This window comes from Coregonus clupeaformis, chromosome 17, assembly GCF_020615455.1.
Source record: "Coregonus clupeaformis isolate EN_2021a chromosome 17, ASM2061545v1, whole genome shotgun sequence".
NCBI lineage: Eukaryota > Metazoa > Chordata > Actinopteri > Salmoniformes > Salmonidae > Coregonus > Coregonus clupeaformis.
Window position 1 is genome coordinate 48,557,354 of NC_059208.1, and position 25,437 is coordinate 48,582,790.

Sequence of the window (25,437 nt, forward strand, 5' to 3'; positions counted from 1 at the left end):
CCGCCATAAAAAAGCCAGACTACGGTTTGCAACTGCACATGGGGACAAAGATCATACTTTTTGGAGAAATATCCTCTGGTCTGATGAAACAAAAATATAACTGTTTGGCCATAATGACCATCGTTATGTTTGGAGGAAAAAGGGGGTTGCTTGCAAGCCGAAGAACACCATCCCAACCGTGAAGCACGGGGGCGGCAGCATCATGCTGTGGGGGTGCTTTGCTGCAGGAGGGACTGGTGCACTTGCCATCTATTTTTTCTGGTGCATGATGCCATCTATTTTTACTTCACAAAATAGATGGCATCATGAGGAAGGAAAATTATGTGGATATATTGAAGCAACATCTCAAGACATCAGTCAGGAAGTTAAAGCTTGGTCGCAAATGGGTCTTCCAAATGGACAATGACCCCAAGCATACTTCCAAAGTTGTGGCAAAATGGCTTAAGGACAAGGTATTGGAGTGGCCATCACAAAGCCCTGACCTCAATGAAAATGTGTGGGCAGAACTGAAAAAGCGTGTGCGAACAAGGAGGCCTACAAACCTGAATCAGTTACACCAGCTCTGTCAGGAGGAATGGGCCAAAATTCACCCAACTTATTGTGGGAAGCTTGTGGAAGGCTACCCAAAACGTTTGACCCAAGTTAAACAATTTAAAGGCAATGCTACCAAATACTAATTGAGTGTATGTAAACTTCTGACCCAATGGGAATGTGATGAAATAAATAAAAGCTGAAATAAAATCACTACTATTATTCTGACATTTCACATTCTTAAAATGAAGTGGTGATCCTAACTGACCTAAGACAGGGAATTTTTAAATGTCAGGAATTGTGAAAAACTTGGCTAAGGTGTATGTAAACTTCAGACTTCAACTATATATATATATATATATATATACAGTGAGGGAAAAAAAATTTTGATCCCCTGCTGATTTTGTACGTTTGCCCACTGACAAAGAAATGATCAGTCTATAATTTTAATGGTAGGTTTATTTGGACAGTGAGAGACAGAATAACAACAACAAAATCCAGAAAAACGCATGTCAAAATTTTTATAAATTGATTTGCATTTTAATGAGGGAAATAAGTATTTGACCCCCTCTCAATCAGAAAGATTTCTGGCTCCCAGGTGTCTTTTATACAGGTAACGAGCTGAGATTAGGAGCACACTATTAAAGGGAGTGCTCCTAATCTCAGTTTGTTACCTGTATTACATTTACATTTTTAGTCATTTAGCAGACGCTCTTATCCAGTGCGACTTACATGAGCAATTAGGGTTAAGTGCCTTGCTCAAGGGCACAGACAGATTTTTCACCTAGTCGGCTCGGGGATTAGAACCAGCGACCTTTCGGTTACTGGCACAACGCTCTTAACCACTAAGCTACCTGCCGCCTGTATAAAAAGACACCTGTCCACAGAAGCAATCAATCAATTAGATTCCAAACTCTCCACCATGGCCAAGACCAAAGAGCTCTCCAAGGATGTCAAGGACAAGATTGTAGACCTACACAAGGCTGGAATGGGCTACAAGACCATCGCCAAGCAGCTTGGTGAGAAGGTGACAACAGTTGGTGCGATTATTCGCAAATGGAAGAAACACAAAATAACTGTCAGTCTCCCTCTGCCTGGGGCTCCATGCAAGATTTCACCTCGTGGAGTTGCAATGATCATGAGAACGGTGAGGAATCAGCCCAGAACTACACGGGAGGATCTTGTCAATGATCTCAAGGCAGCTGGGACCATAGTCACCAAGAAAACAATTGGTAACACACTACGCCGTGAAGGACAGAAATCCTGCAGGGCCTGCAAGGTCCCCCTGCTCAAGAAAGCACATATACAGGCCCGTCTGAAGTTTGCCAATGAACATCTGAATGATTCAGAGGAGAACTGGGTGAAAGTGTTGTGGTCAGATGAGACCAAAATTGAGCTCTTTGGCATCAACTCAACTCGCCGTGTTTGGAGGAGGAGGAATGTTGCCTATGACCCCAAGAACACCATCCCCACCGTCAAACATGGAGGTGGAAACATTATGCTTTGGGGGTGTTTTTCTGCTAAGGGGACAGGACAACTTCACCGCATCAAAGGGACGATGGACGGGGCCATGTACCTTCAAATCTTGGGTGAGAACCTCCTTCCCTCAGCCAGGGCATTGAAAATGGGTCGTGGATGGGTATTCCAGCATGACAATGACCCAAAACACACGGCCAAGGCAACAAAGGAGTGGCTCAAGAAGAAACACATTAAGGTCCTGGAGTTGCCTAGCCAGTCTCCAGACCTTAATCCCATAGAAAATCTGTGGAGGGAGCTGAAGGTTTGAGTTGCCAAACATCAGCCTCGAAACCTTAATGACTTGGAGAAGATCTGCAAAGAGGAGTGGGACAAAATCCCTCCTGAGATGTGTGCAAACCTGGTGGCCAACTACAAGAAACATCTGACCTCTGTGATTGCCAACAAGGGTTTTGCCACCAAGTACTAAGTCATGTTTTGCAGAGGGGTCAAATACTTATTTCCCTCATTAAAATGCAAATCAATTTATAACATTTTTTACATGTGTTTTTCTGGATTTTTTTGTTGTTATTCTGTCTCTCACTGTTCAAATAAACCTACCATTAAAATTATAGACTGATCATGTCTTTGTCAATGGGCAAATGTACAAAATCAGCAGGGAATCAAATACTTTTTTCCCTCACTATATATTATATATATATATATATTTCTGGGGGTCTGTATTCCCGAAGTTGTTGACTGTTTTTGTGCTTGCCAGTTAACTAGCAGTTCTCAGCTATTAGCAGCCAATGGCTAGGAGTTTCTAACTGGTGATAAAAACCCATTACTGAATTATTTAATGTAACAAATCAAAAACAAACCTCGTAAACAATTAATTTAGACCCGCCGTTTATTTGAAACCTGTGTTTATTTGCTGAAATCTGTGCCTTTGCCTGGCTATTAAACGTGACAGGCGGCTATTTGAGACTCAGCATTTAATTGACGTTTTACGGTAGTGTAAAACATAACGTGACCAGGCATACCACCACGAGGCCATCTGTACAAATGAATAACACAGAACTACACAACATCCATAACACAAAGCCATGGAAAATAGAACTCCCACTGAGTAAGAATGTGTGACAGTGAACCTTTAAAAGAGATGTACTGTTGACTCTCTCCCTGGTCTCATCCTGCCCCCATCCCAGTGCCTTATGGGCAGGAGAGAGGGCATGGGAACACAGCTTGGGTGGTACTCCGTCTTCCTGCCTCCTCTGAGCCCTTTGGCTTTAGCAGGGAACAGACACACAAAAGAAGAAGAATCACACTTCTCAGGGCAAGAATTGAGAGGAATATTACCATACAATAAAGCCTGAAAAGGGGCCCTAAACAATAGTAGCTCCAGGGGCATAATAAACAACCGTTTGATATGGCGTTAAACAAACGGGCCCAGGTAGATCTGTTCCAGACAGCCCCATCTCCGGAAGCCCCTGGCTGGAACAGGACACACAGCTGTCTGTTTCCTTTATGGTGTTAGGTGACCAGTAGGCTGCTACCTGGCCAGTTGGAAACAAAGGGCTGTGACTACCTGGGGGTTACTATAGGTCACAGGCCCTCCTGGCCTGGCTGCTCTCCCTCGCCACCCCGTTGAAATTCAAAAAGGACCCCTCCTTTATCCCCCACCCCTCTTCTAATGCTGCTCTGGAGTGGGTTCATCTGGGCTCAGAACATGGGCTAGGTTAGCATGTTTGGGTGTTTACAGCATCTGGAACATCCCTCGTAGTAAGAAGTGCAATACTAGGTGGGTGTTTACAAGGTCATGGCCTACATGTTGTAATATACTGTAATAATAATAATAATAATAATAATAATAATAATAATAATAATAATAATAAAGCCATTTAGCAGACGCTTTTATCCAAAGCGACTTACAGTCATGCGTGCATACATTTTTGTGTATGGGTGGTCCCGGGGATCGAACCCACTACCTTGGCGTTACAAGCGCCGTGCTCTACCAGCTGAGCTACAGAGGACCACCGGTACTTTCCTGTACAGGAAAGAGTCACTCAAGTCTAACGATTTCCTTCCTCCTCTTTATTTCTTCCTGGCTCTTCCTGGTCGTTGATGCACACATGGATTTCTCATCTATCCCTGCTTGACCCCCCAACAGTCTAGCCTGTGCAAAGCCTGTACAGAGTGTAACATTGCATTCCAATTCTCTACCCTTGTCCACTTCCTTTAGAAGGAGAAGACCGGTGTAAGAAATATGGGATTAAACTCCCCACATGCTTTTTCTTGGCTCTTCCAGGTCGTTGATGCACACATGATTTCTCATCCATCCCTGCTTGACCTCACAACTTTCTGTGGGTCTGCTGACTCCAGGCTGCCCAGCCAGATTTCTGTCGGTCCAGGGGAGAGGGGGGGTTAGTAGGCGTGTCCTGAGTCTGGCTCCTGGCTGTGTGTGAGCGCCTCTATCAGGGGAGTCTAGAGTCTGCCCTTGTCAGGCCCTATAGCACACCCCACTGGGAGACAAAGAGCAGGGACAGGGAGGGAGGCTCTGGAAGCAGCACCCCGTTATGAGGTAGACATCCAGGGCAGCAGAGTGAGTGTCTCCCCCTCTCCCACAGTGCTTTGATGTGGACTGTGGTGATGTGGAGGGGTTGTAAACTGGTCTGACTGTCCACTGTGCAGGACGGTGACTGGTGCAGACAGGCTCAAGGCTCTAACTTTAACTCCAACAGCGGCTGGAGGGCAGAAACGCCAGGCTGCATCAGGACAGATAAGCATTACAGTCCAGAGGTGCCCAGACTGCCAACACCATACCAGTCACTACCCTGCCCACACACACACACACCATACCAGTCACTACCCTGCCCACACACACACCATACCAGTCACTACCCTGCCCACACACACACACCAAACCAGTCACTACCCTGCCCACACACCAAACCAGTCACTACCCTGCCCACACACACACACCAAACCAGTCACTACCCTGCCCACACACACACACCAAACCAGTCACTACCCTGCCCACACACACACACCATACCAGTCACTACCCTGCCCACACACACACACCAAACCAGTCACTACCCTGCCCACACGCAACATACTGGTCACTACCCAGACACATCTCCTCACTGCTGCCCACTGTCTGTCCAGGTAGAAGGCCAGACAGACAAAACAGCATGGGGTCTCATTAAGCCTGTAGGGAATCTAATATAGGAGAAGAAAACTCTTAACCCCCCACCGGCCCAGTTTAAATACAACAGGGAAGAAGAAAACCTCTTCAGACGTTCACTACAGTCATCTTGATGAAGGGGAAAGAAAACGGTGGCACGGAACGGCTGGTCTCAGACCAAGGGACCGCATGGTAGAGTTACTGTTCACACACACACAGCGGGCAATGGATGACAGTGGGTGCTCCAACAGTCATCTGTTCTCCGGCTGGAATGTTAAACACTTCATTACATAGCTGGAATAATTCAATTAAAGTGCACCGTAGCCTAGCACGGCCGTAGCTGGGAGGAATATGGGTCATAGCTCCCTTTCTGTGACAACAGATGGAAAATGGAGGAGGAGAAGCAGGAGGGGGCGAGGGATTACTGACTGACTGGGTTTATTAGTGACACATTTCTACTGTTTTAGAGAGAGCAGCACTGTGGAGTTTTAGATTGTCAAATTTCACTTACAGGATTTCACCAATTTCAGTGCATTTCACACACTCATCTCTTGCCTGATTTTTGTGTGTGTTTAAACCTCTTTTCCTGAAATCCTGTCTGTACTTTTTCCTCCAGCGATGTTTTTACTTTTACTGTTGAAAAGCTATATCCCAAGTGCAAACTTCGAGTAGGGCATTCAAGGAGTTTGTCTGATGGGAATTTGTGATGTCATCAGCCCCCCCTTGCTTCGAGGAAGAATAGAGAACAAAAGAGGAAAGGCCGACCGACCCCCCCGCCCACTTATGCCATGTCATGACATACCTGGACCACCCATTGAGATGTGCCTTTTTAAGTAAATCAGGTGTTAAATGAGGTGAAAAGGGGACTGGAGTGCCACTTTAAGCTGCTGCTGGTTCACATGGCTAACAACTGTTTTTATTTTTAAAAATCAGAGTAAACACCTTCTCAAAAGAAGCCAATCACAAATTATAGGGCAATTTGGCGAAACTTTCCCCTTTCTTTGTTCTTCTAACCATCCAGGCCTGTAAAATAATTGTTCCAACTTGACTTCTCTCAGTAGTAAGAGAGAAGACAGTCACAGAGCTCTGTCTCCAGAAGAACAAAAAGTCCCTGTTAAATGAAACTAGAAACCTCTGCCTAGTGACTGCACCGCATCAGCCAATGAGAAGTGTCAGTTTCAGAGCTCACATGGCCAGGCTCTTAACAATGTGGTTTGTAGAAGTAACAAATAACACAGCCCAGAGCTGTGTGCTAAAGGTAACTCCCAGTCAACGAACTCTAGTAACCCCAGTCCAGGGACCAGTTATTCAGTCTCTCAACGGAAACTTCACAACTAGGATGTTAATCAAATAGTTTAACCAATGGAAAGAGAGCAATCAAAATACATTAAAAAAAGTGGGGAAACAAAACACTTTAAATAAACAAGAGAAACATTTAGTTCCAGGCCGAGTGAACTCATGAATCCAACAAGTGCCATTTTGAGGAGAACAAAAGCTGTTTGTAAGCTAATTGCCCTCTGGTTAAGGGGAGAGGGTGTTCCAGATTAATGGATTGTAGAAGGGTAATTAAAAATAACCCAGGCTGAGCCAGGGCGCCTTGGGCAGGAGTCACATATACACACAAGCCCAGAGACCACCACAGCCATCCTTCCTGGCCAGGGAATAATATTATGGGTTCAAACCAGATATGAGGGAAGGCTACTTGAGTTCAGAGAACTTAAAAGGGAGGTTAAACAAGTCTGGGAGGAGGAGGACAGGGACTGTGACAACCATCTTGTCTCCCAAACTAAGCCCACTGGCTGCAATGCTGTGACAACACGAATGGTCTTAACTTCAGTGAAAAACATTTGCCTGGTGGTGAAAATATCTAGAACATTCTGCTTCAGCAGACATGTAAAGACAGACACTTTTGGCAAAGACATCTGGAGTTGGCAGTTCTGGATAATACAAACTGCTCTCCTCAGGTTTAGGGGGAGGACATCAAAACTGTTGAGTTGGAGTTTGGTCGCAAAACAGAAAAACATCTGACCCAAATGCACCCAAATTAAAGTTGTCAAACACTCATTTTTTTTGCAATTCCTCCTCCATCCCCTCTCTAACTATGATAACTAAATTCACAGTAGATTAAATGTGGACGGCAGATAGATACATTAACAAATAAAATCAACAAGACCCTGTTTCAATTAACTGAGTTCTGAGAGGCAATGCATCCCATCAACTTGTCACGCAACCACAAGAATGCATGCATGTTGCTGCCATTCAAAAACAAAACTCAAAATCCTAATCAAAACTGAAGACCTATTAAAGCCCCCATGCAGTCTTTTTAATGTAATTTAAAAAATCACTTTATGTCTAATAAAATCACTGTGTCATTTTGAATAGAACTCCACCAAAATATATTTTTTAATCACTTATTTCCATGAGCCTCCTTTTGCCCTTGAAATGCTTGGTCTGAGTGTGTGGCCGTTAGGAAACAAACTTTAATATATTTTTATACACAGCTCTAATTGACTGATAGCATGGTCTAGAGCCCACCCCCTAATCCAGATGAACAGTCATTGGTCTATTATAATCAGATCACATTGCAATGTCATTAAGTGGGTCAAAAGTTCCCTCTCACCTGAATTTTTTTTCCAAACAGCTCGTACACAAATATGGCAATTTCAGAGTGTTATTTCATAACACAAAAAAAAGGAAATCACATGAACTGCCCCTTTAAGAATTTCCTTCAATTCAGAACCCAGCATTAGCAGAGTTTACCAGTCAAACTGCCAGGGTTAGGGGCTCCTAGTCCCTTCAAGAGATTCTATTTCTATGGGAAAGGCACTAAAAACATTCCTTTTCTCATTCATGGCAGATGAGGTCTGTTAATGGTTGTGCCCTCTGGATAGCTAACCCCCCGACCAACTGTTGAACTGATCAGAATGCTAAACACTGCATAACGAGGGTAAAACATGTTCATTTAGACATGCATGGAACACACAGCACTACCTCCAGGCTAGTGACGGGTGGCCCACTCAGTAAATGGTGTACTAAGTTTCAACGATAGTTCTAATTCTATTAGAACAGAACTGACATTATGGTAATTATATTTCTATGGGGCCAACTCTGAAACAATGGGAATGTCAAGCAGTTACATAAAAAAGGGACGTGGTTGTGGTTTCAGCAAACAGTTTCTAAACAAATAGGAAGTTTACTACTTCTCTGGAAATACCCACCAAATGCAGAAGTAGATATTAAAACTGCCCATATCTGGTCAGTGCAGTGTACACACCCCAAGGCTGCCTCAAGCCATGGTCAGAGACTGAGTCAGTCTGGGTGTGAACTTTAGATTTTCCAATTCCCAAAAATTGGAGAAAACATCTCTCCTACTGCAAGCCAGTCCGCTGCAGTAGGCAGGCAGGGTGTTTCAAAAGCTACTAGGGCAGAGCGGAGCTGAAAGATGCTGGTATCTCAAAGATACAGGATTAGGATGGGGGTTTGTTTGATGTTCAGAGGACAAGAGGAACCGCAGAAATCGGACCGAATTGAGCCTATGCTACAGATGAGAGCCCTGTGTGTGTACTTATAGAAAGCTTTAAAATGTGGGAACGCGTACGCGTGTGTTACTCAATCTCTTTAGACCCTCCACACACACACGGGTTAAACCTTACAAAGGATCACTGTTTCCTGGGAGTGACTAGCTGCACCTTAGGGATTTACTCCTAGTCTATTATAACACAGAAAACCAGGGATGCCTAAATAGGCAACAGTGAAACAGTAAACACACACTAGCTGATGTCTCCAACACTCAACCTCACAGTTTAAAAAAAAATACAATTCTAGGATAATGGGATAGCGGCAGGATTTGGTGATATTCTGTAAAATGGCCAAGCTTATGTAAGCAGCTTTTATTTTACTTTATGTGTGCCGAGTCCACCATATGTTATGTAACAGGGCTGAAAGAGGCCGAGAGAAAGGGAAAGAGGCGCGTGTGTGTGTACTGGCACTCTGAGGGAGAAGCTTGTCTGTACTCACTAAGGACATTTCTCTCACACACACACACCCCTGCTACTACCCACAGGTTTTCCTGTACCAGGACAAGAGGTTTTAGGAGTGTGTGTGTGTGTGCCCTATAATGGCCCCTGGGTCAGGTCATCACCCAGCACTGTCACTTGCCAAGAACACTCTGTTCTATTGGTGGATATTAGTTTCTGAGCACGTTCCATTGGTTTATTTTAGTTTCTAAGAGGCGTCCCTCACTGGTAAACTATTCTGTGGTCTCTCTCTCGCTCACCAGCTGACACTGCAACACTTGAAACTATCAGACCAAGCCCATGGATTAAAATGGAGACTAGAACACATGCAGATCAGAGATAGAGGGACAAGTTGGACACCGTCACGCATTCCACATCTACTTACTAAGATGTTCTGCTCTCACTGGGAGTGTGTACTGGTCTATGAGTTTTTGTCTCCGTGTTTACGAGTGTGTCCATTTCTGCCTGCAAGCCTGTCCATTTGTGGTCTGTGTGACGTGCGGAGGGAGGCAGCAGTAGCCCAAGTAGGGGAAAGGTGAAAGCACAAAGAGGGTTAAGGCATATATTATGACGACATTGTGACGTTTTTATTTGTTTTTGGCTGTTGATGCACACCAGATTTTGGCTAGGCGCCAGCTGAACCGACACATGCGGAAGGGGAACCCTGCCGGCCTCCCGTAGCGGTGTTGTTCATCTCGCTCCCTGTCACACACGGAGAGAACAAAGGCCTGTTTTCACCACAGAGAGACACGACCCAGTCACAAATACCACCACTAGAACAGAGACAGACTAGAGAGCACACAACATGCTAACACAAATATACATCATGAGTTGAGATCACCACACAGGCCTGTTCTCTAGAGAGAGATGCAGAGGAAGTCAAAATGGCCCCTCCTTTCCTAACTGAAAACATGTGAACAGCAAAATGGGTTTACACTGCAAACAGAGCGCCTTTGTAAAATAAATAGACGTACTACAAAGTGTTGCTGTTGTCGTCCCTCGCTCGACGCTGACTGACCAGTCAACAAGTCTAGAGGTGGTTTAAAGCTTTGACCCCGAGCCGTCAGCCATCACTTTACTTGCTTACTACATTTCTCTGTGTGTGTTCACTCAAAAAGCCACTTAAAAAACGCCAAAGTCTATGCAGATTTTAGACTTGGCACTCTCTGGTCTTCATTGGCTTGAACACAATCCAGAGAGAGCGAGAGAGAGATGGGGCCCCTTCATCCTCATCTGGCAGTGACAGCGTGCGGGCGAAAAATTAAATTGTTGATCCGAGCTCTACCCACCACAACTGTGTGTAACACCTTCGCTACTTTGAATTAGTAACACCCACACATTCCCATCCTCTATACACCCCCCTGTCCCCGGCTCACACACTCTCTCCTCGCCATCTGTTTAAGACCCTCCTAATCTGCCAGAGGTCAGCAGTTGATGAACTGCCATGCGTCCTGACGTCCTCCAATAGCAGACACACCAATAGCTGCTGGCCAAGAGGGATAGATCTCAGTTTAATGAACAGCTACTGGCCGACCTTGCCTGGAGAGAGAGCGAGAGGAGCTAACTCCCTCTCCTCTAACAGCATGTTATCAGCTGCCTTCCCTGGCAGACTGACTGGGGTTAGAATCCGCTTTTAATGATACAGTATCTGTCCCACAGCTGTGGAAAGATATCTGATGATACTAACGTGAATACTGCATGCAAAGATGTTTTCCTGCGGCGGGCGGTAGGGTTAGCAATGAGAGCACAGCGCCCTATTAATAACATCAAAAGAGAAGCTCTGAGTTGAGATTCTCTGCTGGTGCATTTCCATATAGGATTTACAACATATTTTTGAGTGAGGACGCATCACACCTTTCTACATACAGGATTTAACCCAGTGTTTACCCAAAAGGCTCAGACTTTTCTGTTTCCATCTACGCGTGCTGGCACCCATGTCATACTGGGCCATGGCGCCGGCGGACCTGCTCTCACTTGGGGCCAAAGCCAGGCAACTGGTACTTTTCAGCTTTCATTTACATGACAATGGCTCACTGAACTTTAACACCCCACAAACCAACTTTTGATTACACCGAGGTTGTTGATTCTGCTCTTCACAAGTCCACACTGTCAGCCCTAGTTATGGAAACCATTTCCCTAGTATAACATAAGGGTGTATACACTAGTGTAACACTGGTGTTGGCCAAAAAGCAGCAGGTGTCCCCCAGAAGGCACCCTATTCCCTATGTAGTGCAGTACTTTTGAATAGGGTCCCATTTGCAATGCAGCCTAAAATTCAGGATGTGTTACTTTGTACTGAGACTTCTAACTAGAGGACCTCTAAAGGGCTGGGAGGAGAGAACTAACTAGACTCCAAAGGTCCTGTTATCCATCAGCCTGAAGTCAGTGTGTCAGGCCTTTTGCTAGAGATACAGTACAGGTCAAAAGTTTGGACACACCTACTCATTCAAGGGTTTTTCTTTATTTTTACTATTTTCTACATTCTAGAATAATAGTGAAGACATCTAAACTATTAAATAACACATATGGAATCATGTAGTAACCAAAAAAGTGTTAAACAAAATTAAAATATATTTTATATTTGAGATTCTTCAAAGTAGCCACCCTTTGCCTTGATGACAGCTTTGCACACTCTTGGCATTCTTTCAACCAGCTTCATAAGGTAGTCACCTGGAATGCATTTCAATTAATAGGTGTGCCTTGTTAAAAGTACATTTGTGGAATTTATTTCCTTCTTAATGCATTTAAGCCAATCAGTTGTGTTGTGACAAGGTACAGAAGATAGCCCTATTTGGTAAAAGACCAAGTCCATATTATGGCAAGAACAGCTCAAATAAGCAAAGAGAAAGACAGTCCATCATTACTTTAAGACATGAAGGTCAGTCAATCCGGAATATGTCAAGAACTTTAAAATGTTCTTCAAGTGCAGTCGCAAAAACCATCAAGCGCTATGATGAAACTGGCTCTCATGAGTACCGCCACAAGAAAGGAAGACCCAGAGTTACCTCTGCTGCAGAGGATAAGTTCATTACAGTTACCAGCCTCAGAAATTGCAGCCCAAATAAATGCTTCAGAGTTCAAGTAACAGACATCTCAAAATCAACTGTTCAGAGGAGACTGCGTGAATCAGGCCTTCATGGAATTGCTGCAAAGAAACCACTACTAAAAGGACACCAATAAGAAGAGACTTGCTTGGGCCAAGAAACACAAGCAACGGACATTAGACCAGTGGAAATCTGTCCTTTGGTCTGGAGAGTCCAAATTTGAGATTTTTGGTTCCAACCGCTGGGTCTTTGTGAGACGCAGACTAGGTGAGCGGATGATCTCTGCATGTGTGGTTCCCACCGTGAAGCATGGAGGAGGTGGTGTGATGGTGACACTGTCAGTGATTTATTTAGAATTCAAGGCACACTTAACGAGTATCGCTACCATAGCATTCTACAGCGATACGCCATCCCATCTGGTTTGCACTTAGTGGGACTATCATTTGTTTTTCAACAAGACAATGACCCAACACACCTCCAGGTTGTGTAAGGGCTATTTGACCAAGAAGGAGAGTGATGGAGTGCTGCATCAGATGACCTGGCCTCCAAAATCATCTCAATTGGGTTGAGGTTGGGTGGTTTGGGATGAGTTGGACCGCACAGTGAAGGAAAAGCAGCCAACAAGTGCTCAGCATATGTGGGAACTCCTTCAAGAGTGTTGGAAAAGCATTCCAGGTGAAGCTAGTTGAGAGAATGCCAAGAGTGTGCAAAGCTGTCATCAAGGCAAAGGGTGGCTACTTTGAAGAATCTAAAATATATTTTTTGTTACTACATGTCTTCACGATTATTCTACAATGTAGAAAATAGTAAAAATAAAGAAACCCTTGAATGAGTAGGTGCGTCATTCTAAAAGAATGGCGCCGGAGGAGATGGCTGCCGTTTTATGGGCTCCTAACCAAAATGTGCTATTGTGTGTGTTTTTCTGCGTTATTTGTAACTTATTTTGTACATAATGTCTCTGCCACCGTCTCTTACGACCGAAAAGAGCTTCTGGATATCAGGACAGTGATTACTCACCTTGTTGTGGACGAAGATTATTTATTTAACGAGTCAGACACGAAGGACTTTCTTCAAACACCCGACAAGGCCAAAATCCCCATCATTCACATGAGAAAGATATCTGGGACGTAGGTCGGGGTGCCTTGTAAGGATCCGACGGCGAGTGGGTAATCTGCCTGTACCATCAGTCCTATTAGCCAACATACAATCATTGGATAACAAAATAGACGAACTACGAATACGGATATCCTACCAACGGGACATAAAAAACTGTAATATCTTACGTTTCACCGAGTCGTGGCTGAACGACAACATGGATAACATACAGCTGGTGGGATATACGCTGCATCGGCAAGATAGAACAGCTGCCTCCAGTAAGACAAGGGGTGGTGGTCTGTGTATATTTGTAAACAGCTGGTGCACGAAATCTAATATTAAGCAAGTCTCGAGGTTTTGCTCGCCTGAGGTAGAGTATCTCATGATAAGCTATACACCACACTATTTACCAAGAGAGTTTATCTATATTTTTTCGTAGCTGTTTATTTACCACCACAAACTGATGCTGGCACTAAGACCACACTCAATGAGCTGTATAAGGCCATAAGCAAACAGGAAAACGCTCATCCAGAGGCAGCGCTCCTAGTGGCCGGGGACTTTAATGCAGGGAAACTTAAATCCGTTTTACCTCATTTCTACCAGCATGTTAAATGTGCAACCAGAGGGGAAAAAAACTCTAGATCACCTTTACTCCACACACAGAGACGCATACAAAGCTCTCCCTCGCACTCCTTACAAGCAAAAACTAAAGCAGGAAGCACCAGTGACTCTGTCAATAAAGAAGTGGTCAGATGACGCAGATGCTAAGCTACAGGACTGTTTTGCTAGCACAGACTGGAATATGTTCCGGGATTCTTCCGATGGCATTGAGGAGAACACCACATCAGTCACTAGCTTCATCAATAAGTGCATCGATGACGTCATCCCCACAGTGACTGTACGTACATACCCCAACCAGAAGCCATGGATTACAGGCAACATCCACACTGAGCTAAAGGGTAGAGCTGCCGCGTTCAAGGAGCGGGACTCTAACCCGGACGCTTGTAAGAAATCCCACTATGCCCTCTGACAAACCATCAAACAGGCAAATCTTCAATACAGGACTAAGATTGAATCATACTACACCGGCTCCGACGCTCATTGGATGTGGCAGGGCTTGCAAACTTTTACAGACTACGAAGGGAAGCACAGCAGTGAGCTGCCCAGTGACACGAGCCTACCAGACAAGCTAAATTACTCGCTTCAAGGCAAGCATCACTGAAGTATGCATGAGAGCATCAGCTGTTCCGGACGACTGTGCGATCACGCTCTCCGTAGCCGATGAGTAAGAACCTTAAACATGTCAACATTCACAAGGCCGTAGGGACAGATGGATTACCAGGACGTGTACTCCGAGCATGCGCTGACCAACTGGCAAGTGTCTTCACTGAGATTTTCAAACTGTCCCTGAAGGAGTCTGTAATACCAACATGTTTCAAGCAGACCACCATAGTAACTGTGCCCAAGAACTCTAAGGTAACCTGCCTAAATGACTACCGACCCGTAGCACTCACATCTGTAGCCATGACGTGCTTTGAAAGGCTGGTCATGGCTCACATCAACACCATTATCCCAGAAACCCTAGACCCACTCCAATTTGCATATCGCCCTAACAGATCCACAGATGACGCAATATCTATTGCACTCCACACTGCCCTTTCCCACCTGGACAAAAGGAACACCTACGTGAGAATGCTATTCATTGACTACAGCTCAGCATTCAACACCATAGTGCCCTCAAAGCTCATCACTAAGCTAAGGACCCTAGGACTAAACACCTCCCTCTGCAACTGGATCCTGGACTTCCCGATGGGCCGCCCCCAGGTGGTAAGGCTAGGTAACAACACGGGGGCCCCTCAGGGGTGCGTGCTCAGTCCCCTCCTGTACTCCCTGTTCAGCCATGACTGCATGGCCAGGCACGACTCCAACACCATCATTAAGTTTGCCGATGACACAACAGCGGTAGGCCTGATCACCAACAACGATGAGACAGCCTGAGGGGAGGTCGTCAGAGACCTGGCCATGTGGTGCCAGGATAACAACCTCTCCCTCAACATGATCAAGACAAAGGAGATGATTGTGGACTACAGGAAAAAGAGGACCGAGCACGCCCCCATTCTCATCGACAGGGCTGTAGAGGAGCAACAAACTATCATGGTCCAAACACACCAAGGCAGTCGTGAAGAGGGCACGACAAAGCCTATTCCCCCTCAGGAGACAGAAAAGATTTGGCATGGGTCCTCAGATCCTTAAAAAGTTCTACAGCTGCACCATCGAGAGCATCCTGACTGGTTGCATCACCACCTGGTATGGCAACTGCTCGGCCTCCGACCGCAAGGCACTACAGAGGGTAGTGCGTATGGCCCAGTACATCACTGGGGCCAAACTTCCTGCCATCCAGGACCTCTATACCAGGCGGTGTCAGAGGAAGGCCCTGAAAATTGTCAAAGACTCCAGCCACCCTAGTCATAGACTGTTCTCTCTGCTACTGTACGGCAAGCGGTACCGGAGCGTCAAGTCTAAGTCCAAAAGGCTTCTTAACAGCTTCTACCCCCAAGTATGAAAAAAGTATGCACTCACTAAGTCGCTCTGGATAAGAGCGTCTGCTAAATGACTAAAATGTAAGCCATAAGACTCCTGAACAGCTAATCAAATGGCTACCAGGACTATTTGCATTGTTCCCCCCACCCCCTCTTTTACGCTGCTGCTACTCTCTGTTTATTATCTATGCATAGTCACTTTAACTCTACCTACATGTACAGTGGGGGAAAAAAGTATTTAGTCAGCCACCAATTGTGCAAGTTCTCCCACTTAAAAAGATGAGAGAGGCCTGTAATTTTCATCATAGGTACACGTCAACTATGACAGACAAATTGAGGAAAAAATTTCCAGAAAATCACATTGTAGGATTTTTTATGAATTTATTTGCAAATTATGGTGGAAAATAAGTATTTGGTCACCTACAAACAAGAAAGATTTCTGGCTCTCACAGACCTGTAACTTCTTCTTTAAGAGGCTCCTCTGTCCTCCACTCGTTACCTGTATTAATGGCACCTGTTGAACTTGTTATCAGTATAAAAGACACCTGTCCAAAACCTCAAACAGTCACACTCCAAACTCCACTATGGCCAAGACCAAAGAGCTGTCAAAGGACACCAGAAACAAAATTGTAGACCCGCACCAGGCTGGGAAGACTGAATCTGCAATAGGTAAGCAGCTTGGTTTGAATAAATCAACTGTGGGAGCAATTATTAGGAAATGGAAGACATACAAGACCACTGATAATCTCCCTCGATCTGGGGCTCCACGCAAGATCTCACCCCGTGGGGTCAAAATGATCACAAGAACGGTGAGCAAAAATCCCAGAACCACACAGGGGGACCTAGTGAATGACCTGCAGAGAGCTGGGACCAAAGTAACAAAGCCTACCATCAGTAACACACTACGCCGCCAGGGACTCAAATCCTGCAGTGCCAGACGTGTCCCCCTGCTTAAGCCAGTACATGTCCAGGCCCGTCTGAAGTTTGCTAGAGTGCATTTGGATGATCCAGAAGAGGATTGGGAGAATGTCATATGGTCAGATGAAACCAAAATAGAACTTTTTGGTAAAAACTCAACTCAGTCGTGTTTGGAGGACAAAGAATGCTGAGTTGCATCCAAAGAACACCATACCTACTGTGAAGCATGGGGGTGGAAACATCATGCTTTGGGGCTGTTTTTCTGCAAAGGGACCAGGACGACTGATCCGTGTAAAGGAAAGAATGAATGGGGCCATGTATCGTGAGATTTGGAGTGAAAACCTCCTTCCATCAGCAAGGGCATTGAAGATGAAACGTGGCTGGGTCTTTCAGCATGACATTGATCCCAAACACACCGCCCGGGCAATGAAGGAGTGGCTTCGTAAGAAGCATTTCAAGGTCCTGGAGTGGCCTAGCCAGTCTCCAGATCTCAACCCCATAGAAAGTCTTTGGAGGGAGTTGAAAGTCTGTGTTGCCCAGAGACAGCCCCAAAACATCACTGCTCTAGAGGAGATCTGCATGGAGGAATGGGCAAAAATACCAGCAACAGTGTGTGAAAACCTTGTGAAGACTTACAGAAAACGTTTGACCTGTGTCATTGCCAACAAAGGGTATATAACAAAGTATTGAGAAACTTTTGTTATTGACCAAATACTTATTTTCCACCATAATTTGCAAATAAATTCATTAAAAATCCTACAATGTGATTTTCTGGATTTTATTTTCTCATTTTGTCTGTCATAGTTGACGTGTACCTATGATGAAAATTACAGGCCACTCCCATCTTTTTAAGTGGGAGAACTTGCACAATTGGTGGCTGACTAAATACTTTTTTCCCCCACTGTACATATTACCTCAACTAACCTGTGCCCCCACACACTGACTGTACCAGTACCCCCTGTTTATAGCCTCGCTACTGTTATTTTACTGCTGCTCTTTAATTATTTTTTACTTAACACTTATTTTTCTTAAAACTGCATTGTTGGTTAAGGGCTTGTTGTATTCGGCGCATGTGAGAAATAAAATTTGATTTGAGTCCAAACTGTTGACTAGTACTGTACGTTTCAACACGTTTTTAGAAGAATGGGCAATTTCTTCACTGGTTGATTTATATTACGCTCTTTGTGTAACAGAGGAAGAATCCTGAACGATTAAAAAAAATTAGGCTGACAACACGGAGCTAAGTGAGCATATTATATGAGAAAACTACACTAAATAAAGCCTTTTACATTGGTGTCTGAAAAAACTAAGTTCTTTCAACCCATGCATTTTTTTTTACAGCGTTTGTAGTAAAAAGCACTTTTAACATCTAAACAAAGTCACAACTGTGAGACGTGCCTTTGAGACTGTAAAAAGCCAATTGAAAAGCCAAGAAACAAATGCAAAAGCACAACATCAACAAAAGTCTTAATAAGGACACTTCTCCTTGAATGAGGAAAAAGTCTATGAAAGACAAAAGAAACCGAAGTGAGCACACTTCTCCTTCATTCGTCTGAATGAGAGCCAGCAGGGGAGGTCTGGAGGAGGGCTGTGTAGCTCTCAGCAGGCAGGGCCAGGCAGAGAGACCCTGGGGCAGCAGTAAAGGAGTCTGGAACCTCTACAGAGATCACATTTCATGGCTGCCTCTCGCCCGGCTCCGCTTGGCGCCACAATGACCTGTAGTAACCCTGTGTGCTGCGTGGTTACTGTAGGTCGTTTCACTGTACAGCCGAATCAGGAAGTCACAACTAACTTCACAGGCTACAGTACTGACTGATCTGGTTGTTTCTCTTACCCCCTCCTCCTCGTGGAGGAATCTGAACGGTTGAGTTAGAGATTATGTTGTAATATTAATATTTTGTAAGTAACGTGCCCTAGGTTTTTCTCTCTCCGTTTTTCATCTTAACGAGATGATGCAGGGATGGAAGAGAATGACTATTGTAATTAGATGGTTAAATATGCATATGCTCATGATGTGGTGTTGAGTTTTGTCTGTGTGCGAGAGAGAATATCCATACCTGGTCTGTTCCTGGAGTATGAGATGTGGTTCCACAAAGAACTTGACTCTAAGCCGGAGTCTGCAGGGAGTCAGATTGTCCATCTGCTGACAGATTCTGTTCCTCAGGTTGAGCCACAGGTTCTCTCCCTTACTGCCTGAGAACTGCAGGCCAAAGTAGTCCACCTCTATGATTCCCAACTTCCTACACACCTTTGGAATAAAGAAGTCAGTTATGGAGAAACACACAAAAAACATGTAAGAACCAAAGTCACACCACAAATAAAAGCCAAAGTAGCCTAAACCCAAGGCGCAGGAAAAAAATAAGATATTTACAGTTTGTGTCAGCCTAGAAGCTTATGGAGAATCTTCAAGAAAATATGAGACAGTTTAGCATGTTTCTTTATTACTGTTTTTGCATTTGCAATTGACTCTGGGGCTCATATACCTCAATATCAAGGCAGTAAAGCCGGTGGGAGCAGTTGGTGGAAAATACATTGGGATATTTTTCCCGCGGTAATAAACATCACGAGCACATCCCACGCGCCTCTCTCCAGCAGCAGGGAAGGAACGGAGTTATGTAACATCAAGTGTAGCCTAAATCCAGAGGGGACCGAGCGTGAGATAACTATACCACTCAAAAGACATGTCAACGCCCTGTGCATATGAGATAGGGGCTTAGAACGAATAGGCCCTCTGACAAATTCACGTTTACGGATTGATGACTAGGCCTCCATCATTGGCACCATAAAGTTTTGTGCACATGATAATTACATGATAATTGATCTAACGACATTAGTATTTATTAACTCTAAAAACTGATTGTTGAAATGTGATAGGCTACTATTGGATATTCAATGTTGATTAAGTCAACAGTAGGCTATTTCCGTGAGAACACCCATTGAAGCTACACAACATTGCTAAGCATGCACAGGGACCAACATGAACTGAAGTAACCTTGGCCTGACAAAGCCATATACTTTCCTCGCGACTAGACTACCAGGAAGCAACTCACTCCGATAGTACCTTCATACACATTTAGAAAATCACCAACTTTGTAGGCTCTTTCTTTGTTACGAAAAATGTAGCCAATTTATTTCCGATCAAAGCAACATTGTTGCATGATAGAGAATGATCAAAAAAAAAAACATTGTAAAGTGGTTATCCCACTGGCTATAAGGTGAATGCACCAATTTGTAAGTCGCTCTGGATAAGAGCGTCTGCTAAATGACGTAAATGTAAATAGAGGAAGCACATGTATCGCTGTGTGTGACAATGTAGCATACAGATCCAGTGACAGACAATGCTTTTTAGAGAGAACTGACGCTGGCGACAGAAAATCTAACAATAAACAGGAACTTTGAACATCAAAATGTGGATTTCTCATCTCGGCAACAAAAAACACGTTCATGCTGCCAAAGTGTTGCGTTTTAATAAAACAAAAATTGCACTTGCAAGACAATTTTCACTGGAATTCGACACAAATGTAGCTATAGCCTACAAATAACGTATAACAACCTAAAAACAGAAAAATACCGAAAGGGAGAATTAAAATCAGTATCCACCTTATTCAGACAGTCTTCACCATTCGCCTTCGAATCAACTTCCACTTCCATAACCACCGAATCCGGACGGGTAACATGGCAAAGCATTTTGGCTGTCTAATATTTTATATTTGGTCTATACCTCTCTTTTAAAATAATAACACAACCACGGTATTCCTCTTTTGAGACCCTACATCAAACCTTCGTCCACTTTCCAAACCCTCTCACTTCGTGTGGCAGCCAAACACTCCCTACCAGCTGTAGGCTATATCAATGAATTGCTATGCAAAGCACTGCCTACTCCGAAGCAGCCACTGACAATGAGTTTAGCATATTCGCAGCCACGAGCCTTCCACCCGCGAGCCCCGTTATATCCATACGGCCAGTGCAATCCGGAATCCTTGGGACGTCCCTACCCTAAACCCTAATCCAACTCAAAATACTTAAAAATAACTACAACGAAATCGAAACTGTATAAAAATGATAATGGACCTATATTCATACACTTTATTGACTGTACAGCCCACTAATAATCACAAGACAGTCAGGGAACATAGACATTTCAAAAAATTATGGATAGAGGATTAATTTTTGCAAATATTGAGTCAAGGAAATATTTTTAAAATTCAGTGCGGCCCTCCAGACCTCGTTGAAGACCGAATGCGGCCCCCAGGTCAAAGTGAGTTAAACACCCCTGCCCTGCCCTAACCTAATCATAACCATAACCCTTACCTTACCTAACCCTAACCTTAACCCTTACCTTAACCATTTACATTTCAATGGGGTAGGGACATCCCAAGGATTCTGAATAGCACAGGCCATATTCAAACGAGACTGTCTCGTGGTACAATGCATGATGAGGACAACAAAGGCGCCCCCTTCTGGGGTTTTCTCCAGAGTGTGCAGCTCGTTGGACCTCCCATAAGTCTATGGGACCTTCACCTGCTTGGTAAGAGTTGACCATCCATGGAAATATCTGGCATAGAGTTGCTCTGAGTAAGTTGAGAGCTGCATATGAATTAATAATGTATTGAAATAGGCTACTGATCAGAAATAGCAGCAGTAAAGGACTATGTGCACCCCAACCATTTATTTATGTGCTTACTTTCACAAGCATCTTAATGTTTAATGCCAAAAGCTCCCATTGTTATTGCCTAATACACTCCCTTGCCTTGTGCCCAGTGAGCAAAGTATATTCCTGTACGTTGGCTAGAGCTAGGTATACGCCTACTACCTGTCTCTATGTTACTGACATTCAGTAGCCTACTGTGTAAGTCAGACAAGCATTGCAAGCATGTGCAGAATGAGACGTGGATAAATCATTTGACAGGTAGACTGGTTGAGCACCAAACATGTGGTTGTTTCTGAGGTTTCCCCAGTTATACAGTGGGGGAAAAAAGTATTTAGTCAGCCACCAATTGTGCAAGTTCTCCCACTTAAAAAGATGAGAGAGGCCTGTAATTTTCATCATAGGTACACGTCAACTATGACAGACAAATTGAGGGGAAAAAATGCAGAAAATCACATTGTAGGATTTTTAATGAATTTATTTGCAAATTATGGTGGAAAATAAGTATTTGGTCACCTACAAACAAGCAAGATTTCTGGATCTCACAGACCTGTAACTTCTTCTTTAAGAGGCTCCTCTGTCCTCCACTCGTTACCTGTATTAATGGCACCTGTTTGAACTTGTTATCAGTATAAAAGACACCTGTCCACAACCTCAAACAGTCACACTCCAAACTCCACTATGGCCAAGACCAAAGAGCTGTCAAAGAACACCAGAAACAAAATTGTAGACCTGCACCAGGCTGGGAAGACTGAATCTGCAATAGGTAAGCAGCTTGGTTTGAAGAAATCAACTGTGGGAGCAATTATTAGGAAATGGAAGACATACAAGACCACTGATAATCTCCCTCGATCTGGGGCTCCACGCAAGATCTCACCCCGTGGGGTCAAAATGATCACAAGAACGGTGAGCAAAAATCCCAGAACCACACAGGGGGACCTAGTGAATGACCTGCAGAGAGCTGGGACCAAAGTAACAAAGCCTACCATCAGTAACACACTACGCCGCCAGGGACTCAAATCCTGCAGTGCCAGACGTGTCCCCCTGCTTAAGCCAGTACATGTCCAGGCCCGTCTGAAGTTTGCTAGAGTGCATTTGGATGATCCAGAAGAGGATTGGGAGAATGTCATATGGTCAAATGAAACCAAAATAGAACTTTTTGGTAAAAACTCAACCTCGGTCGTGTTTGGAGGACAAAGAATGCTGAGTTACATCCAAAGAACACCATACCTACTGTGAAGCATGGGGGTGGAAACATCATGCTTTGGGGCTGTTTTTCTGCAAAGGGACCAGGACGACTGATCCGTGTAAAGGAAAGAATGAATGGGGCCATGTATCGTGAGATTTGGAGTGAAAACCTCCTTCCATCAGCAAGGGCATTGAAGATGAAACGTGGCTGGGTCTTTCAGCATGACAATGATCCCAAACACACCGCCCGGGCAACGAAGGAGTGGCTTCGTAAGAAGCATTTCAAGGTCCTGGAGTGGCCTAGCCAGTCTCCAGATCTCAACCCCATAGAAAATCTTTGGAGGGAGTTGAAAGTCCGTGTTGCCCAGCGACAGCCCCAAAACATCACTGCTCTAGAGGAGATCTGCATGGAGGAATGGGCCAAAATACCAGCAACAGTGTGTGAAAACCTTGTGAAGACTTACAGAAAACGTTTGACCTGTGTCATTGCCAACAAAGGGTATATAACAAAGTATTGAGAAACTTTTGTTATTGACCAAATACTTATTTTCCACCATAATTTGCAAATAAATTCATAAAAAATCCTACAATGTGCTTTTCTGGATTTTTTTCCTCATTTTGTCTGTTATAGTTGACATGTACCTATGATGAAAATTACAGGCCTCTCTCATCTTTTTAAGTGGGAGAACTTGCACAATTGGTGGCTGACTAAAATCTTTTTTTCCCCACTGTATTCGCTCCCTACCTATTGGTCAAATTCACCTTTCTGCAACCGCTCTTAATTACGTCTTGTGATCTTCACAAGTAAGATCTGATAAAGAAAGGTGAGCATTTTTTCTTTGTGTCTGTAAAGCTCCCATGATGACAGGCGCTTGTCTTTTCATGACAGACAGGCGCTATAATATGGAAACTCATCATCCAGTTATTGGATGGTTATAATGAAATGCAGTCTTTCCCACAGAGAAACACAAGCCCTATATTCACATGTTGACATGCTTGAAATCAGTAGAAAGAAACGCATCAGTGCTTGTGTGTGTGTGTGTGTGTGTGTGTGTGTGTGTGTGTGTGATTATAGGAGGTGACTCTGTCAACGACCTCCATCCATACTGACATAAAAATACAATTTGAGTCCGTCAAAGCTGCATGCCAGATGCAAATTAAATATTTATTATTTCCTATTTTTTTTCACCCATTTAAATACTTTTGTAAGTCAAATTGCTACAATTTACACAGAAAGAGACATTTGCCACAACATGTCCTCCATATATATATTGCTTTGCAAATAAATGACTGTGTGTGACAATGACTGTATAAATTGGCTCAGTTCTACTGACTTGAAAATAGGATAACAGGAGAAATGTAATATGGATTTAGACATATGAAAGCCTAGCTGAGAGCAGGGTTGGGCTCAATTCGAATTGAAGGCAGTCAATTCAGTAAGAAAACTAAATTTATAATTCCAATGGCTTCTTAATAAACTGAAAAGTAGATATTTATTTCAAAAGTTTTAACATTTCTGAATGTTAAATTCAAATAACTTCCTGAACTGACTGCCTTCAATTCGAATTGAGCCCAACCCTGACTGAGAGTGAGTGACACATCCCAGCTTCCTGAACTGTGTTGTCAGTGTATAAGTGTGGTGTTCAGTTCAGCCAACTGACCGACCTCCTGCACCCTGTCAAAGGACATCAGGGAGCTGGGGCTGGGCTACCCATCGAGTCTGCCGGTCAGAAACTATCAGTGTTCACTCCTGATGCAGCTAGTCTAGTGCTGTGTTTCACCTCAATGGATTGCAAATCATATACAGAAAATCTCTTTTGATTTGAAAGGTAAAATGCAGAGAAGATCATTCTTCATCTGTTGGGCTGCCTGCATCCCAAATGGCACCTATTCCCTATTTAGTTCACCACTTTTGACCAGGGCCCATGGGGCTCAGGTCAAAAGTAGTGCACTATATATGGAATAGGGTGCCATTTGGGACGCAGACTTGGTCTCATTCAGATGAGTGGCTATCCAACACCACCACATGATAGAAGAGAAGAAAGCGGATTTGGGAAGTGAACTGTAGATCACAGTGTCCCAGACAGACAGACCCTCACACTGACACCACCAGGGACACACACACACATTTTTACATTGACATTTTAGTCATTTAGCAGACGCTCTTATCCAGAGACACTTACAGTTAGTGAGTGCATACATTTTCATACTGGCCACTCATTGGGAATCGAAGCCACAACCCTGGTGTTGCAAGCGCCATGCTCTACCAACTGAGCTACACACACACACACACACACACACACACACACACACACACACACACACACACACACACACACACACACACACACACACACACACACACACACACACACACACACACACACACACACACACACACACACACACACACACACACACACACACACACACACACACACACACACACACACACACACACACACACACACACACACACCTGAAGCCTCAACACAGTTTATTCTCCTGTTCTCCCTCAGGGACATGACGAGGATGTTTGCCAGTGAGACATATTGCCATGTCATCGTCAGCAGCGTCAACGTTTACCGTGACTACATCCCTTTCAATTATGTGTTCAGATTACCCCGAGGCATCCGAGGCACTGGAGTTATCTTGGCTTGATATACACTACTCACATAGTTTTTTTCTGTTTTAACTCTCAGGAAGAGCTCTCTGTGCACCTGGCTGCAACATCAGTGTAAAACAAGATAGGCTCTTATTGTGATGAGTTATATAGTCCAGTGATGCAGAAGCCACAGGCCTAGAGTAATACATC

At 44.1% G+C, this 25,437-nt stretch overlaps 1 protein-coding gene across 1 annotated transcript in view; it reads right to left on the bottom strand.

Moving 5' to 3' along the window:
* LOC121586653 (E3 ubiquitin-protein ligase MYLIP-A) overlaps positions 1-20,726 on the bottom strand; it is a 34,995-nt gene extending 14,269 nt beyond the window's left edge. The window contains exons 1-2 of the mRNA XM_041903550.2: positions 20,387-20,726; positions 18,844-19,034 (exon numbers count right to left, since the gene is read on the bottom strand). Coding sequence (XP_041759484.1) covers positions 18,844-19,034; positions 20,387-20,473 — 278 coding nt within the window. The 5' untranslated portion in view covers positions 20,474-20,726. The remainder of the gene's footprint in view (positions 1-18,843; positions 19,035-20,386) is intronic.
* Positions 20,727-25,437: the final 4,711 nt, after the last annotated feature.